This window comes from Hermetia illucens, chromosome 2, assembly GCF_905115235.1.
Source record: "Hermetia illucens chromosome 2, iHerIll2.2.curated.20191125, whole genome shotgun sequence".
NCBI classification, from domain to species: domain Eukaryota; kingdom Metazoa; phylum Arthropoda; class Insecta; order Diptera; family Stratiomyidae; genus Hermetia; species Hermetia illucens.
Genome location: NC_051850.1, coordinates 15,603,328 through 15,622,127, shown reverse-complemented (window position 1 = coordinate 15,622,127; position 18,800 = coordinate 15,603,328). Strand labels below are relative to the sequence as shown.

Below are 18,800 nucleotides of genomic sequence, written 5' to 3'. Positions count from 1 at the left end.
AGAAACCGATGGTAGAGCTGCAGAAAGTCTATGACTTTCTCAAAACTTTGTCGGATGGTGCACAATACGAAATCATTGGGAAGATCTTAATCCATGAGAAGCATGAGATAAATCTTTGTGTTGGAATGCAAAGCCGGCATCCCTCATACCTAAGATTTCTGGACCTTCAATGGCACTTAAGGAGGGACCAAACAAAACGTCTTCGTGAATTTAATGGGACGAAAGGAGGAGTTAAGAAAGTCGTGAGGCTATTTTTGCTTCGTGGTTTTGTTTTTCTCGAATGCCGAGTAAAAGTACATTTCTAGCAGATTAACGGAAACTTTATTTAATGAAAAATCTGGCCCCGAAGTAGACTTGTGTTTGCTTTCAAATAAAAAAAAGACAAAACTTTTACCTTCGCTACTACTCTGCTAATACGGATAAAAGTGAAGTAGGGTCGGCAAAGGGGTTGCAATAGGGATACTAGGTGTAAAGATAATTCACCCAACTAAGTTCTGTTTAGAGTAAAACCTTGATGGTCTTTTCCCTTATTCGTTGCTAACCCGTTTCACTGCTGCTTGATGTTCAATTCGAGGTGGTGAATCCCCGCTAAACAGCCAAAATAAATACAGAATTCCCAATGTGAGTCAACGAGAAAAATCTAATTTAATCATAATAAAGCCTCCTGCGATTGTCCAGAAAAAAATGTGTTTCGATACACAACTAATGACGAAATACTAATGATTCATCTTATCTCCAATAAAGAGTTAACGACCAAACTGTGATTACCTCATCTTCCAATGTATTCCCCAATATAATCGGTGAGATACTTATCCTTAATTCGAATAATTTGCCAGTTTGCTCGATAACGTTTTCTAATAAATTATCCCATGGAAATATCAAGAACAATCGTTGGGAATTCCAATTTCATAATTTTCCGTAATTATAATATGTTAACGGAAGTACTATGAAAATAATAAACCAACCACTTGTCGGCGACATCCTTATTGATATAAACTTGGGTGAAAAAGATAGTGGAATTGCTGACCAACAAATATGACGGACACACCAATCTGGGAAATTTGAACGAAAAACAATTTTAACAGAAAGTAATTCACTCGACTACATAAAAATGATTAACGTTGTTATCGGTAACCGGCCAGTGCGTGAATTTGATTAATTTGGCTCTGATGTCTTGGATATTGGTCAGATAAGGATATCAGAAGCTTAAGTGGTATTTATAGGTGTTATGATTGCTGTCAGATATCCAGTAGCCAAGTAAAAAGCGACAGGTTTAACTGATATCGCTGCCCATAAATCATTTTTGAAGTGGTCATAAGTGAAACCATTAAAATGAAAGGTTTGTTCCGTAAACCGGGTCGAAAAATTATCAACTTACATTTCTGCTTTATTTTACTTGCAGCAGATATTCGCCTTTTAATTCTCGCAATATTAATAATCGCCTATAAGGAGGCCATTGCCGCAGAAACTGGAGCGGCTTGTGGGTCTATCCCGCACGGAGGTACCAAGGCTCACGAAAAAAGCTGCTCGCATTTCTTGGTCTGCACCAATGGCGTTCTATTTGAAACTGCTTGTCCTCAAAACTACGGATATAACAGATCAACCGATAAGTGCGAGTATAATTCTGACTGTTGGGCGAACAACGGGCTAAATCCAGGGAAATCAAAGATTTGCGCTAACCACCCAACTGGATCTTACCTTCCAAGCATCACCGGCTGCAGGGGTTTTTACTATTGTTATAAAGGATATGCAATTCCCTCAAGTTGCCCTGTTGGATATGCTTTCCGACCCCTAGTATCGACGTGTGTCCTATCTGATTTGGAATGCGCCAAGAAAAATTGATAAAGATAATGCATAAATCTAGGTTTAGTTAGTAGATTCGTTTGACAGAAAATGGTACTCCTCGAATAGTTCCTACTTACAATTTTTGATGAATTTGGTGCAAACAGACTAGTTTTTTTGCTCAGTTGCTATGAATAAATTATTTTAGCGCTTATATAGACAGTGTTTACTTTATAGAGTTTTCCGACAACTTTCAGAAATTTTTATTAGGTAATAAATGAATCTACTAACTAAAATTATATTATTATATTTAATTTGGCGAGCAAAAGCTCTCACATTTAGCAGTATCTGCGCTTGAATGATCGCGGAAGAAAGCTCCTTATGCAACGAGCCCTCAAAACTTCTCGAATTTAATTGTAATTGTGTTGTACTTGAGTGGTTGCGGATGAACGTTTTTTGAATCAAGCCCCCTTCATAACCCAGAAGACCATTAATGCCCGGCAAAGGAGAGTTTCCAACATCAGCGCGATCCCAGAATTTGAATGTAAGCTGAGGCAAAAGAAGCGTACCCGAGAAGCCAGGCTGGAGGTCCAAAAGGCCGTTTCCGATTTTACGGTCCATCATAAATGCATCCTACAGCAGAGTACGTTGGAGAATTTAGTAAACTTCCAGGATAGGTCAATCTGGAGGCATTGGAGGGACAAGGGGATATCCTAGACCCCACCGGTTGAGGACGGAGGTCTCATTAAAGGAATCATGCTGCAACTTTGCGCAATCTAGCGAAGAAAAGGAACTGCGACTGGGACCAGTCTTGGGCCGTATCACAACAGCAGCAGCGAGTCAATTGAGGATACTCGGAAAGTACCCAGCAGATACGAAACTTCATTCGGAGGGAGCAAAATCCCCCAGCATGGGGTGGTGAGGTGGATTGCTTCGGCCATGGAATCATCTCTGAGTACATTCACTTATGGGATCTTCCTACCTAGCGTCCGTCGAGGGTGCTAACCTCCAGTCAGCCTACCCCGGAAATCAAGGCAAGACTTTTGCGGAAGTCCTCAGTGAAATCAGTTACAAAATAATAATAATCCATCCATTGGACATTATTACCCTGATATGACTCAGGTACTCATTCATAGCTGAGTCGACTGGTATCCGACATCCAGGCACCATTTGTAAAACGAAAGGTAGTGGAGGGAAGCTTCGGTTTCCAGCCTAGAATCCACATGCTCTCTGGAAATTCGAGACCTTGTCTACCTCACAGAAAAGAAGGACGTAGAAAAGACCATCAAATGTCCGGATTGGTATCTTCTTGGTTATTGAGGGACTGTCTGAGAAACCGCTCCTGCTCCATGAAACGCTGGAAAGACGAGGAGCATGGTGGTCCCGTCGGGAATAGCACAGGGTCTATTCTAGGGCCGGACCTCTGGAACGCTACCTATGATAGTCTACTTAAACTCGACATGCCAGATGAGTCGCACCTGGTCGGTTATGTAGATGTTGTCGTGGCGTTTGTTGCTGGGTGCACTGTCGAACAAGCGTAAAGTAAACATTTTGGTGCGACGGATAAACGGATGAACTGCTCATTGGTTTCAACCTTGCACTGAAAAGATCGAGGAAAGAAAAGATCCTGGCTAAAAAAGGAATAACGACCTTGCGTGCCATTCGGCGAGTTGACAATCAAGTTAAAATCAGCGATAAAGTACCTCAGGCTGACTCTTGGCTCAAAAATGAGCTTTTCCAAGCAAATAAAAACAACAGTGAATAAGGCTGCAGCTGGAGTTTCAGCATTTAGTAGGCTAATGGCAAATATTGGTGGTCCTACGTCTTACAGGCGAGCTCAACGTAGTCTGCCCTGTTCTACGACGCAGAGATATGAGCTGGCACTCTTGGCAAGGAGGTATATCGTAAGTGTCTTGCGCAAATACAGAAACGGGGAGCTTTGCGGGTTGCATCTGCGTACCGCACTGTCTCTAAACCGACCGTGATGGTGTTCACGGGAGTAATAATCGTTGCCCTTCTTGCTAAGGAGCGTCAAACTATATACAAGCGTCAGGGAGAAGAGCCAAGGGAGATTGTCTGCTCGTAAAGAACGGCAACGCACACTAGATAAGCGGCAACTCTCTTGCCAAAATGAAACTAAACGCAGATGGACTACGCGCCTTGTTTCCAATTTAGGTCAATCGGAAGCATGTAACAAATGGTTCCAAGCAAGCTCTCTGATGATGGGGGGTGTTTAGTTGTTAATCCGACGACGCGCCTTTCCGGTAGTCTAATGCTCTGTGCGTAAATGCATTCACCTACCCCATCCCCAAAAAAACGGAGACTGTTTCCTTGGTGTGGAACTCAAATCACCGCTAAGCGGCTCTACACTGCACCGCTTTCACACTATCCCCTCCCCCCCCTTAATTTGTGGGGTGCAGATCACGTCTCAGGCGCCGTGCACCTTTCTTTCCTCAGGCTTCACCCCCGGGAAGAAAAGACTTTAGCTTGGACACGGAGACATTCTTGGGCCTGCCTCTGTTCAATACTTCATTTGGATCCTCATATGGTGGTTGCACGGACTTCCGGGAATATCCGCGCGAACCCCGACGTGTGTGCAAACTTCTAGATCTTTGGGGGTGTTAGCCTTCGTTGAAGAATGATGGGATTACGGTGTGGCGATTTTAATTTGGCCACAGCGTCCCGGAGCGAACGCAAAAGCCCAGTGGTGGAAAAGGGTGACCAGGTTTTGAACATAGGATCGCTGGGGATCACGATGGGCTGCACGTAGGCTAAGTTAATCGAAAGGTAGGAAAGGTAGGACTAGCGACCACGAACAGTGAGCGTGTGCCATTATAGCGCCCTCCAGTGTTTCAGCATCCCCGTTTGAAATCAGGGATTTTGCCTAACTTCGAGAGCAAGTTGGACTCGAACTGCATTCCCTGGTTAGTAATGAGTTTTTTGTTGGAGCTCTAAAGCATGGAATCCAATCCCGACAAAGGCCGGTGTACGATTGTGTGGAAATGTTAGCCACAGGTATCGCTTCTAGTCACCGTGTGAACCTATCTATGATTTATGAGGCAATACTTAAAGTCATGTAAATCTCGCAAAGGGCCAATGATGTCGATGTGGATCAGGTGAAAATTATTTGTAGACCGAGGGAATAAATGGGACGCGGTGCACTGTCTTGCCCAGGAGTTAACGTCCTTATTCATTGATGGCCACAATATTTTCTAGTGACCAACTGATTTGTTGTTCAAATGCCAGGGTGTGGAAGATTGTGTACTTTATGGAATACTTCCTTGCAGCTCGGCCGGAGTATATAGTAATTGCCGAAAAATCGACCATGGTAGGGATTTTGACCTCTGAAACGTGTGACAAAATGTCTACTACTTCATCGTTCTTGCCGGACACATACTGGATGTCAAAAGTAAACTCGCTTTTGAAGTTTATGTGTCGAAGTTGGCGAAAGAACGCTTCTGCTTGAAAACGAAGATAAAAGGCTTGTGGTCCGCGAACACTATGAACGGCCTGCCCTCAAGGAAGTTTCGGAAGTATTTCATTGGCATGTGCGCAGCTAATAGCTCACATGGGTGCTGCAGTTCTGTTAAGCTGTATTCAATTTCTTAGAAAAGAAGCTCAACGGCTGCAAAATTTGGTTCATCTATTGGTGAAGGGCAGCGCCTACTGCCATGTCTAAGCCATCAATAAATACGGCAAGGGATGCATCTGGTTGAGGAAATGTCATAAGTGTAACGTCCGCCAACTGTCATTCGGCTAGCTCAAATGCCTGGTCGGCCTCTGCAGGCCACACAATAATTCGCGAGTCTTTGGTTTTGGGTCCAGACAAGTGGGCGTTGAGGATCGTTTGGTGTTGTGCAGCATTGGACAAGAAACGACGATAGAGATTTAACACGCCCAAAAACCTTCGCAGATCCTTGACTGATTCAGGTCATGGGAAGTCTATGATTGCCTACACGTTGTCTGGATCCGGGCTGAAGCACTCAGGGGAAATGTGTGGCCTAAGAACCTCACCCGCTGTTGAAGAAATTTGGATTTTTCAACGTAAAGGAGATGTTGAAAAATACAATCGAGACGTTTCAAATGATCAAACCCAGAAGAAAAGGCAACCAAAACAGCATCCAAGTACACGAAACAAAAGTTAGGGTTTCACGGTGCAGAGTATACGAACCTATGAAAAATGTACGCCACATTGCACAGACCAGAAGCATCCGTGTGAACTCGAAGAGTCCGAAGGGTATGCAGATTTCCGTTTTCGGAATATCTTCTGCAGCTACAGGGATTTGATGGTACGGCCTGGCTAAGTCCAAGGTCGTGAAAACACGGCAGTCAGCGAAGTTGTGAATAAGTGGTATGAGGTAGCGGTCTGGAATAGTCTGAGCATTCAGACGTTTGTAATCGCCACAGGGTCTTCATTCCTCTTCGTTCCCCGTGTTCTTTATCGTCTTCCTAGCCCACCATTTTACGTTTCACTTTTGTAGTATTCCAAAGAAAAATTCATGGGATACTTATTACAGATACGCATTCTGCAGTCATAGGTATTCCAGCGATAACACAAACAATTATATTGCATGTCATGAAGCTGGGCAAAGTACACCAATAACGCTTATCTGCTTATCACATTCAGTTTTTGCTTACGTGCAAAGCTCCGTAAAGTTCCGGGGAAGTTTTTAGATATATCTTTTTGAAACAATATGACATTTTGAATTATGGTGGATCAAAAGATATTTTTGTTTACAAAATGACATATGATGGTAATGGCAGGACTGTGAGGGCAGAAATTTTTGGAAATTTTACCTGAACATAATCTTCTTCCTCGATATCTGTCAATCCCAGACTGAAAGAGATAACTCTAATCAGTAAAATCTATAATTATTATTTCATTCATAGCAATGATCTTTCGCACGAGCTTCCGCATTTCGCTCATGTAAGATAGATTAGAACGCTGATGCAAAACGCAGGCTCCGTCGCTCTCCCCCTAAAAATGACAGTGCAATCGCTCTTGGTGATCGCAATAATATTAGTTCAGGAAATCTGCTGCTGTACGACCCCCCTCGCAACGATGGAGTTCAATTTTTTCTCCAATATGAAAAACCTGAGTGTAATGCTTAACATCTGCGTGGCATCTGCGGACCTAAGTTGATAAACCACGCTTCCCATCTGCCTCTTGACTACCGACTGCAACCACTTCCCTTTAAGTTTTTCCTTGCGCTTCCACATGATTTTACGTTCCTTATCAAAGAGAGCAATGATAATTATTATAATTATTTCCGTGATCACCATCACATCCGATTTTGAAACAATGCGATAGGCAGACGCCACATTAAAAACTCCCTATATCTGCCTCCTGCAAGACGCTCGGGTATTGTTCGGAAACTTCGGCCATAGAGTATTTTTGGCGTTACCTCTGGATATTCACGCTTGATGGTCTCTTCTACTGTGACCTTTTCTGTGAGATAGACAAGATCTCGGATTTGCAGAGAGCACGTAGTTTTTAGACTAGGAACCAGAGCTTTCTCTCCAACCGTGTCGCAGAATGTACTCTTGTTTATATTCGTTGGACATGCCACAGCAAATGCTCCGCCCCACACGTTTTGTTCTCCGTATGGAGGTCACTACTGTTCTGGGCGTCTAGGCCCCTTAATTTTCTCGCTTTTTCTTTGGTACTCACCATTTCCATCTGTCATGACTGTTGTTTGCTCTTATTGGGACGTATTTTTGCCCCTTGTCCTTCTTTGCCCTTTTTGTTTTAGCACTGGCAAATACCCAGATGAAGTCTCCATCAGACGCGTCGGCAAAAAAAACTATCCGTGCATACAATATTCTCAGCGGTGTTTCTAATTTTCCCAAGACTTTTGTTGCTGCGCATATCCGCTTGTAGAAGGAAATGCAGTCCAGGAGCTGTGAATGAGTATGTAAGTCATGCTGACCACATTTCCTCCTACAGGATACCGTAATCCTCTAACGTTATTGAGGTTGCATATCAGATGCTCTTCACAACTGCTGCCCATTTTCTAATAAGCCTTTCCTCTTCAACTTTAGGTAGAACAGTCGGCATACATCCAAGCCTACCTGCCCAGTTTCAGCGATTTTCCCTCGGCTTCCTTCCGAAACCGAAACACTGTAGGATATTAGGTTTGTCGTTCCCGCCCCGCAGCCGCATCACTTTTTGCGACCTCCTCTTTTTTTTGGCAGTTCGTATCCCAGTGTCTCCCCTGGTGTTTCACGACCTGTTGCCTCTTTTCCTGGGAACTGCCATGGGCGACGCAATTGAGTACTGCACCAAAAGTAATTAACTCTTTCTCCTTCCCTAGTATCTCCTTGATTGGATTATTTTTATACTCTGTGCAAATAGTATCAGTTCATCGTCCGCAAAAGCGTGAGCCACAATAGCACACCCATTTCCCTGAAGCACGACCTAGCCGATCCTAGAACTCAAATACGGATCAACGCCCACTCGAATAATATCACTCTCCGACCAGATCCTGGAGAAGCGGGCTTCTAATTTATGCCACAGGCACTACCTTGGTAGAACTGGGATCGGGTTAATTCATCGACAGCAGCAGATTGTTGTGAGCAGCCTCGAGAACTTCCAGTGTTTCTCCCACGTGTGCCAGTCAATTGGAGAACAAAAATCACCTCAGGTCCTATCACTTCAAGAGACACCTATACAGCGACGACTTTGTTAATAATGTCAAACTCTTCGGAAACTTCGGAAAAGAAGAAAAAAGACAGTATTGTGATAGTGGAACTCCTTATTACGGTGAAGGGTATGGGAAGGAGGGGGAAGTTAATATCAAATGCAACAACGTAGAACCAAGAATTCCGAAAAACTTTGGACAACAGAACAGAGATGCTCTCCGCACGTGTCTCCTAGAAATGCATATACAATAGCTAATATCTCTGAAATGGAGAATAGCGCGCCCACCATTTCAAGTTTCCGAAATGCGCCATAGCACCCTCTTGCCTCCCGAGAAGCATACACTTCCTGACTGTTCTACACCATGAATTGCAGGGCGACTCATATAGGGCCCAGTCTGAGAAAGTGGGATCTATTGCATGGTACATCCTGTAGTGAAGTTGTCACCCTTCGTTTATATACGATCAATCCACTGTAATTTCCGCTTGCTGATCAACACCTCCAGAATATCCCGATGAAATAGAATGAAATGGACAAGCTCCCTAGTGGCTTGGCAACCATCACTCCACAGAAATCTACTTTACAAGCATCAAAGAACTTTGTACTATTATTAGAAAAAATACGCAACTTCCTCAAATTATCCAGTAGAATATCCAATAACGGCACACTGGTACCTGCCGTGATGATACAGTGATGAAGAATCCTCTAGACAACTACCTACAGCGCCTTGATTTCCCTCCAAAAACACTATTAAAATGTCTATGTCGACTGCTCTTGTGCTTTCCAAATGCGAAGGTGAATGATACCTTCCAGAAGTTTAACTATCAAGAAGGCCTTTTTTAGGGGTTGGGGAGTCCTAAATCCGCATCCACTTGATGCCGGGCCGGACCAAATAGAGAGCAACTTGCTCCCACTCTTGATGGTCCACGGACTCCTCTTTTTAGGTTTAACACCCAAGTTTCCGAAATTAAAAGTGGGACGAAGACGGCTACGGTTTCTTACCAGGGCAGAGGCAACTCTTCAGACGCTGCCTCACCTTTGCCCTGGGAGCAGCGTAACCTAAGCGACTTGTAGATGTTATGCGCTCTCTTTTAAAATTCACAAAACACGCCAAGGGTGTGCATTATATTCTACGTACAGTTCTGACCAAAAGCTTGACCGGAGCTAAACAATTTCTTTTTTTAGGGATTGGGGAGTCCTAAGTCCGTATTCACTTGATGCTGGACAGCGTCTGAAGAGTTTCCTCTGCCTTGGTAAGAAACCGTAGCCGTCTTCGTCCCTCTTTTAATAACAAAAAAGCTTCCCGGAAGAAAAAATAAGACGCCTATGTCCCAGGGGTGATAGAACGCATAGGAAGCATTATACAGAGACACCTAAAACAAACAAATAAGAACGCATCAAAATATAAGACGATTGTTCTAGAAATCAAAGGATCCTACACCTATCCTGAACAAGTCCAATATGATCTACCAGATCATACGAAACAGCGTATTTTGAAAGCCCTTTCTCGGTTCGAAAACATCACGATTTTGATGAGAGAGAGCCAGTATCGGGAAACGATGGTACTGGAAGACACCCCAGGCTATGACGGAAGCAACCCGAGCTTTAAGAGGAACTTTTTGGTGGGTTTTTCAACCAGGGTAGAGTGGACACCCACGGATCAAAATAGTCTGTGGGGTCGGTACGGGAGTTTTGTCGGATGCTCACGTCCTCCGATTATTCCAATTAGAGGTATTGGCAATGCTACAAATCTATCAATTGCTGGGTCACTATCCGAGCTACAAGCGTAATTCAGATCGATGAGGGCTTTAAGGCTTTGTACCCAGTGAAGATCTATTCTGACGCGCTGAACACGGCACCCTCAAAATCAACTTGCTTTGGGTTCCCGGTCATAGAAACAAGATGGGCCAGACGAAGCTCTCCTTCTGGCAGCTCCTTGGTGGGTGCAGCCGGTTTCTCGCTGGCGACTGTCAAAGCTGGAATCTACTCACACTACTTAACAGCCACTAACAAAGACTCACCACCTGCTCCAGTTTGAGGAGGTTTTGCCCCTCTCATAACAAGAACCGATCGCGAGAGTTTTAAGCCAGATGGCTGTAAGTGAGTATAGGATTATGACGAACAAGAGGCACTGCTCCAGAGGACGTTAAATGCGGCAGAGTCTGTAGGCATTCGATTGCCTCTCCTCCGTAGAGGAGGGTGAAGCCCTCAGATACTTTGCGATTGGCCAACTTTAGTCGGAGCCAGGGTGCGGACACTAGGTAAACAATTCCGTAGGGATTTCAAAGAAATGTAGAGGGAGAGGGGAGAGTTCCTATCTTTCGTGAATGTGATGGGTTGTCTCTGGACAGCCGACCCAGCTAGATTCTGCGACAATTGCTCTTCCAACAGCAGTCATGGTTTTAGGAGTTTGCGCTACCAAACACAATGAACCCAATAATATAAATTTATATAAATTTAATGCTTTTATTAATTATTATTTTAATATTGTACACAATTAAAGTTAATCGTAATTAGAATGCATCTTCCGGCTACGAAGAACATTTAACCCACTAATAAGTGTAGCAAGGAGTGTTTGAACAGACATTTTGAGCCTGATTGAAACTATATCCGTTCGGGCAATTTGTAAGGTAAGCTTGGCCATTGTTGCAGTAGTAGAACTGATTGCAGGATGAGCTTGCCACGTAAGATCCAGAGGCCATGCCATAGCATGGATTGGAGTTCGAAATTACACTGGGTTGATTGTAGATGGGGGAAGGATAGTAAGGATTATATTGGTTGTTAGGATAGTATGGATTGTAAGGATTATATTGGTTGTTCGGATAGTATGGATAGTAAGGATTATAACCATTGTTCGTGTCGATTGAAACCTGGTTCACGCAGCTGTAGTCCTGAACGCAAGTTTGGCTATTTGAATCGTATGCTTGGTTATTCGGACAAGTGTATGATAGAAGGAGACCGTTGTTGCAAACAAAGTATGAATTGCAATTTGTCTGGTCAGCAATGATAGTTCCCTGGAGGATAGATCCACAGTTTCCAGTACTTGATTGTGCCTTGGCGACGGCAAGTCCGATTAGGAGAATAAAAGCGCCTTTGAATCCTAGAAAATAAAACGAGGATATTAATCCAAAACCCTTCTAACAAAGCATTTGAAAGAATTACCTGGCATTGCGGAAGATGTCTCTTACAAGTTGTAATCCAAGAGAAAGCTCGAACTATGTCTAATCCAGCTCCGGACGACTCCGCTTTAAATACTTTGGAAAACGGTTGAAGCCATTATTTGGGCTTTTTCCAAACGTCCGAATATCCATGTGACAAAATGTTAAGATAGCAGATTGGATAAAAAAGTGATCAATATTTCAAATAGGAGAAGGCAGCAGTTTGACATTGAAATATTTCCAAGACAATGGCATTCAAGTTTTATTGACACTATCAGGAACTAGTAAGGCAACCATATCCGTTTAAAAACGTGTAAAATCGCAAATCATAATGTTAAATAAATTTGACATTTTATTCTTATCTAAAAGCCTCTATAGTCCACAGAATCCCGATAAGAATCAATGAGTAACCTTCATTGTCAACCAGTAGAATTTCCAATTCCTACAGTTTTTTTGCAGGTGATTCACTTATAAAAATGATATACGCATACTGAGAAGATAAATAATAAGTCGTTGCTTAGTGATTAATCGTAGAAATGGCGCTAATTCTGCGACATTTTAATTATCATTGATACTTAACTTAATACTTAATAAATGTTATACCGACTTACGGAGGGATGGTTACGCTGGTGAGTTAACACCTTATCCACAGTGACCACCGCCCCGTAGTCACCAATGCTGGAGGCGGAAGAAGCGACGAGAGAAAGATGCACAAGTGAAGCTATGTTGTGACAAGGTTTAGGTCCCTTTGCTTTCAGACTTGGGCAAGGCAAAGGCCAGGTGACAAGCAACTGGAACAAAAACCAAGGATTTCCAAAGAAGTTTAATCAAGACTAATCAGAGGCGCAAACTGACCATCCGGATTGGTTAAATTCAACCACAAGGGCAGAGCTTCTCGATAAACCTGAAAAATAGGAGGAGCAGGAAAGAAATATGCATATATGGTTGCCAGTCACCCCTTTCATATAGCCCATCAATCACACCGCGCCATCGTTCGCGGTTACCTGAAATACCCTCGCAATCTTCATCTACTGTTCTGCTCCAAGTGTCTTTGGGGCGACCCATTCGTCCGCCATCTTGGGAGAGTGGAATCCACTGCATGGCATAGCCAACAATGGAATTACTGCCCCTCCTTAATGCTTGACCTATTCACTGTCATTTCTGCCATCGGATCACAGCGCGTATGAGTGCCAGGCTTGTGCATCGACGGACTTCTTCGTTTGAGATTGTATCAAGCCAGCATTCTCCGATTGCATGACGCAGACAAGTATTCAGGAAGACTTGGAATTTTGAGTAACAGTAGAGTTCACTTTCCATAGGCTACCCCCATATGGTACAGAGAGAACACTAGTAAAGAGCAGCATCAATTTGATCTTGGTGCTGAGATTACTTCGTTTCCAGATTTTACATAGGGCAGCGAAAGTGGATCTAGCGCTGTTAACGCATCGGACAATATACAGTTCGGGGCCACCGTCGACAGAAATCACGCTTTCCCAATATAGAAATTGATCGACACCTTTGATTGTCTGCCAACCATTCAGATAGAGAAAGTGCGATAATCGAGAGTAGTTTTGTTTGTTTGTATTTATCTTCTGTCCAAATCTACTATCCTTTCTTTCCATACCCACCGCAACTTGGCCAAGGTCCATGACCTGCTGAGAGAGCAAACAGATGTCATCAGCGTAGTCAAGGTGTTTGAGGAAAGTTGCCGCGTCCATTGAAGCAGGGCAGCATGGAGAAGGCCGTCTATTGCAAGGAGCCATAATATCGGTTACAGGATGGAACTCTGGCAGACTCCGCTTTCAACCTCAAAATGCTCCTGACATTTAGCCCCATTATATACCGCTCCGCTTAAACACTCCAGATACAATCCCTATTCACACTATCGAAATCTTTCTCGAAATCGTTGAAGACTATCGTTAGGACCTTGCTATGAGTTTCGCCGGAAAGGTGTTTGTAAAATAACGCCCCAAAAGGCTTACCAAGCAACTATAGTTGAATCCGGTAAACTGATGACATTTTCGCTCGTTATGACAAGATCATGGGCTCCGAAAAATGCAAAGCAAAGCCTCTCCCGAACTGGTTAACGTTTTAAGTTAGTTGACGCCTATAAACTCTAATAAGAATAATGGATTCTAAGCTACCCTGCTTAGCAATTTAGCAAACATAATTTACAACTTTCACGCTGCACAACGAACTTACATGTTTTCCTGTTTAGTCCTTTGTGAAACGTAGGCAGGTACGGTCGTCCTCATGCACGAATAGTTCATGAACGGATGAAGCACTCAAATACCATGTGTTACGGATTACCTTGACTAATTTTCTGCTGAAAATCATTGAAGGATAGGATCTAAGGAAATCATGGCTAGCATGAGAGCTTTGGGAGGTGTGTACTACCCACAGTAGTTAGGGAAGAGCTACTGCAAATTTGCAATACGGTATGCAGAACCGAAACTCTACGCCCAAAGGGTAAACTTAATAAGGTGCTCCAGCTCGTGGTAAGAATAAGGTCAAATAATTTAACGACTTATACAGATTTCGATGGTCTAAAGATCATTATCAGTGGTCGGAAACGACCAGGAGGAGAAGCTAACCTAAAAACCTGAAAAGATGGCGAAATTTACCGTGGAGACCCTCTCGCAAACATTGAACTCCATCAAAGTACTCCGTCGACACGTGCTTGCATGCCTCTGTGCTAACCAGGCTCGGGAAGGTGGGAGGGTGTTTTGAATACTTGGATCCCTAAGGTGTCAATGCGCAAAATTCACGTGTTTTTTCTGGATTCTGAAAAAAAAATACACCAACATGGGGATTCGGGTGCACAGAAAAATATGGAACAAAATAAAAACAAATGAAATACAGTATTAACTAATATGAAGAGTAGAGATCGATAGAATGCCGCGTGTTGTTCGCGGTCCCATAAAACAAGTCCAGTCAAAACTCTAAAACTGACTCACGTGCACGGAGAAGCCCCACAAATGGCAGAGCGCCATGAGGGCGTCTAGGGCGGAGCAAAAGAACGGACGCGGCTGGAGCGCTGCTGATCGACGGAAGCGTTCAGGCTGAGGCGATTCGAAAATTAGCGACGCAGCGAACGCCAGATGCGGAGGACTTCGTCAGACCCACTGTCTGTTATATCATGTTCATTAAAATCGGTGTCCAATACGATACGAAATTTGGTAAAAAGTTAGGACCTGTGAATCCCATTGTATAAAGTAAGTTGAATTTATGGGAGAGGTCCACTCATGCAAAAGGGGGTACATATTTTTTTCACCGATTATAGTCATATGGGGTATCAGATGGAAGGTCTCGATCAGTTAGTTCGGACATTAGTTTCAAAGGAGAGGAGTGCACGGTTTCGAAAGGAGTCAGTTACTTTAGGGGCCCATTCTCCGAAACTACCTAGCCCAAATAAAGTAGACACGATAGTCGCTACACATGGTATCTAGGCCTCAAAATACTCCTTTTACCGACATCAGTTTAAATAAAGTTAAGAATAGTATATAGCCCTATTTATTGTAAGTACATTTTCTAGAAACTGACTTTATCTTTATCCTAGAATCATGAATTTAGTAGTAATATAGGCTATACTGTAGAGCATAATACCAGCAAGTTTGGTAGAAATCACACTATTACTAACAGAATTATAATGGTTCAAATTTGTAATTTTTGTATAAATCTCCTGCATTCTAAGACTTAGAATGTCAATATCATAGTAAAGTGAATGGCCACTTCAATGTGCTGACATAAAAAATACACAAAACCTTTCATACCTGAAGCGGTTATAATCTACTTATTTTCCTTCGTTTTAGATCCAGTGCAAAGCACTTGATTTTTTTCCAAATACGAGAGTGGTCTAGCACCCGATTCGTCGTGAAACGTCGGAATCCCTCGCCCAACCACTTTCTATTCACGTTCTGTCTATCGAATCTAGAAAACTTCTACTGAAACCTGAGCTGTCCCTGCATACCTGAAGAAAACAAACCAAACGGGCGGAGGAAAACACATCCATCCAACAGTCAGTCGCCGCCGCCACAGCAGCAACATACGAGAAAGTTTTAGATCAAAACGTCAAATTTAGATCAAGATTTCAACTATTTGCCATTTCTTAATTGAGGCAAATCAAAATTTCAACTTAGTACGGGGAACAGGAGTAAACACAATTTCAATCCATAAACAGGTCACTGCGACAGTTTAATTGGATTTTTTAACTGAACACTATTCACCACTAAAGTGGTCTCTAAAAACTGCTCGGTTCAGCTGATCCGCTGTCAATCAATCAGCCGGTCTCAATTCCGCTAATTTCGTTCCCAGGCCATGGGCTTGAACTCGAGAGTCCATGCCGACTCAGCGTTAACAACAACGTATACTTCTTCTTCTTCTTCTTTTTCTTCAGCCTTTGTCCCGTTCACAAGCGGGGTCGGCTCGTCGTGATCGGCTTCGCCATTTGGCTCTATCGGATGCCTGATCTGGGTGCAATCTCGAGGCTTTCAAATCCCCATCTAGCGTATCAAGCCACCATCGCTTAGGTCTGCCTTTTGGTCGTTTACCATCGACTTCGATGTTCAGACCAATCGAATTGCGTGACCATACCATCGAAGACGCCTCTCTCGCAACTTTTTCACGATCGGTGCAACCCCATAACGATCGCGGATATCTTCATTTCGGATGTGATCTAAACGTGTGACGCCACTAGTCCAACGTAGCATCTTCGTCTCCATTACCGCAAGACGCCGTTCATTGTCTTTTATGGTCGGCCAACACTCAGAACCATAGAGAGCGACTGGACGGACGACATCGAGACGTTGAAATGTGCAGCCTCGATCAATCGCGTGCCTACACCCAATAATGTGCAAGATGGGCAAGTTTATGAAGGTCAACTAACGGTTGGCCCAGTCAATTCAGCCTTGCACCAATGGAAATTTATAAAAAAGTAGAATTTGAAATTGTCCAATTGAAATTGTACTACCAGATTTAAGAGAAAGTGACCAGTTGTAGGAGTGTTTTAAAAAAAATAAGAAAATTAAATTAGCTGGAGTATTAAGTATTTTATTTGAATGAAGGAGGGGATTGGAATTGTATAACAAAAGGGGATAATAATTGGGAAAACTAAAAAGATAGAAGAGATGTGAGCACAAAAGGACTATTACACATTTTAGTGAATGCATTATTTGGTCAAATTGACCCCGGAAAAGGTGAATGAAATACGATTTCTATCACTAAGCCGTGTACAATACAATGCAGAGAACATCTCTCGTGCATTATGGGAGTGGAAGTAGCTTTTTTCGATACCCAAACTTCGTAAAGCTCCAGGCGAGCATTATTTTACTGACCCATATACATATAACGACAATTCTGGGTTGCTTATGGCCTAGAAACCATTGAGATTGGCAATTTGGTTTCGGTAAATCAATCTGACTTTCGAAATTATAAAATTGATTACCGGCTTCCCTGGTACTATGTGGATTTGAGAAATGCATAAAATTCGGCCAATTACTAAGAAACAAATTATGTGTTGTAGTGGATGCGGCTTCGCGACGGGAGCGGAATTTCATTCGCCTCTTTCTGGATTAATTTGCTCAAATAATTCATTCTATAGAGTGCAATTACCTTAAATTTTACTGCATATTGCACATTATTGAACGCTCTCGGGGGGTTTTACGTGAGTACCTGTCTTCCCCCACGGTTTTTTTAAGACATGGATTGATTTTGTGAAGCAAGCAACAACAGTCTACACCAAGTGCATGGTTCAGCATTCATACTGGTGGATGCAACACCTACCAAAATCTCTACCGAACTAAGGAGTATGGCGCCCGTGTTGAAACGCAACACCACGCTGAGACCTGAAGGCATGTGTTCGCTTGAACGCAACCACAACCCCCATGAAGCTTCCACTAAGGGGCCAACCGCAAACAACCGAGCTGAACGCACATGCAATAGGAAATCTCCTGAAGTATGTGAATCCAGGTGCTATCCCGGTTTCCATGGTACCAGTAAACTCATGGTAAGGTTTCGTGACTATTGCCACTACATATGAGTCCCCGTGCAGACTCGGGCCTGATCGCCCTAATTAGGCCTTTGGAGTATTCGCCTGCTGCATCACGGCTGCCAATGAGATACAGCGTCTCCCGATCCCACAACTATGGACTTTCTCCTCGGCCACTTGGTTCTGGTTCAGCCGACAAGGTTGCCGCCCCGTCGTCCTCTCCGCCACCTCTGAGCACCGAGTTAAGGTGGAAGTGATTTCTGCCGTAGGAACCCCTTTGACCTGACTTTGGTTTTGAAATCTAGGCAGAAGTTCAAGCGAAAGTTTCTTATTTTGAGCCGGCAGAACCACATACCCATTGACATTGGCTTTAGTTATATTATAATTTTCCTTTCACACTTTCACCTCTATGCCAACTTTCATCAAATGTCAGATGCAACATCCAAGTCTGTTCTCGTGGCTTACAAAATCCATTTCGGGATGATATAGTCAAGTTGACTTAGACCCTGTACTACCATCCAACCCCTTTGGTGTTGCAAACTTTTACGAAATATAGTCAATTGTTTACCAGTCTTGCGAAATATATTCTTATTTCAGAGTATTTGGCGTCTCTACGCACTGGCACTTAGATAACAAGTAACAGAAATGGTAATCAAACAAATATGTGTCCATTAAAATATGGCAAGTTGTTTGATTACTGCTGTTAAAGCAAACACCAACTGCAAACTCATCCATTGATAAAAAATAAAGTAAATTCAGCAAGCGCTATAACGACTGCGGAATCGAACAAAAGGCAAGGCATAGTAAGATTGAAGTGATTAGCAAAGGAATGTCACGGTTTGGATTGAAAAGAAATACGCATTTTTATTCGCAATAAGGTCAAACTTTGTTGATTCAATTCAGAAATTGATTGAAATATTTTTACATTCCTTTCAAGATAATATACCCCAAGCGGGTAGAATAATTTATCGATCTTTCAATTTGTATATTTATAAGTCACATTTCCAAGAAATGAAAAATTAAAAAAGTGCGATTCAAAAGCCAATAAAAAAAGTATTTGTAAAATATCTTATTTATGCGTACATAGATATGCCAGTCAAATTAAAAGAATAAAAAATAAAAATTAAAAAAAAAAAATAATTATTTGAATTAAACCCGAATAAATTATGAACATTCTTCAAAGAATGCATGTCGATATGTAATTATATAATTGCACTTTATTAACCCAAAAAAA

The 18,800-nt window shown here is 42.7% G+C and overlaps 2 protein-coding genes across 3 annotated transcripts; one reads left to right on the top strand and one right to left on the bottom strand.

The window, feature by feature from the left end:
• The first annotated feature begins 1,178 nt into the window (after positions 1–1,178).
• Positions 1,179–1,998, top strand: LOC119648382 (chitin-binding domain protein cbd-1-like). Of its 2 annotated transcripts, none has more exons than XM_038050117.1 (2): positions 1,179–1,339; positions 1,403–1,998. In XM_038050117.1, exons 1-2 carry the CDS (start codon positions 1,333–1,335, stop codon positions 1,840–1,842), a joined length of 447 nt encoding a protein of 148 aa, XP_037906045.1. In that variant the 5' UTR covers positions 1,179–1,332; the 3' UTR covers positions 1,843–1,998. The 2 variants fall into 2 exon arrangements, with proteins under 2 accessions (XP_037906045.1, XP_037906046.1); XM_038050118.1 differs by having other exon boundaries at positions 1,182–1,339; positions 1,406–1,998.
• Positions 1,999–10,874: 8,876 nt separating this feature from the next.
• LOC119650230 (uncharacterized protein C35A5.10-like) lies at positions 10,875–11,742 on the bottom strand. Its single transcript, XM_038052809.1, has 2 exons — positions 11,585–11,742; positions 10,875–11,522 (listed from the first exon to the last, which is right to left on the bottom strand). Exons 1-2 carry the CDS (start codon positions 11,589–11,591, stop codon positions 10,975–10,977), a joined length of 555 nt encoding a protein of 184 aa, XP_037908737.1. The 5' UTR covers positions 11,592–11,742; the 3' UTR covers positions 10,875–10,974.
• Positions 11,743–18,800: the final 7,058 nt, after the last annotated feature.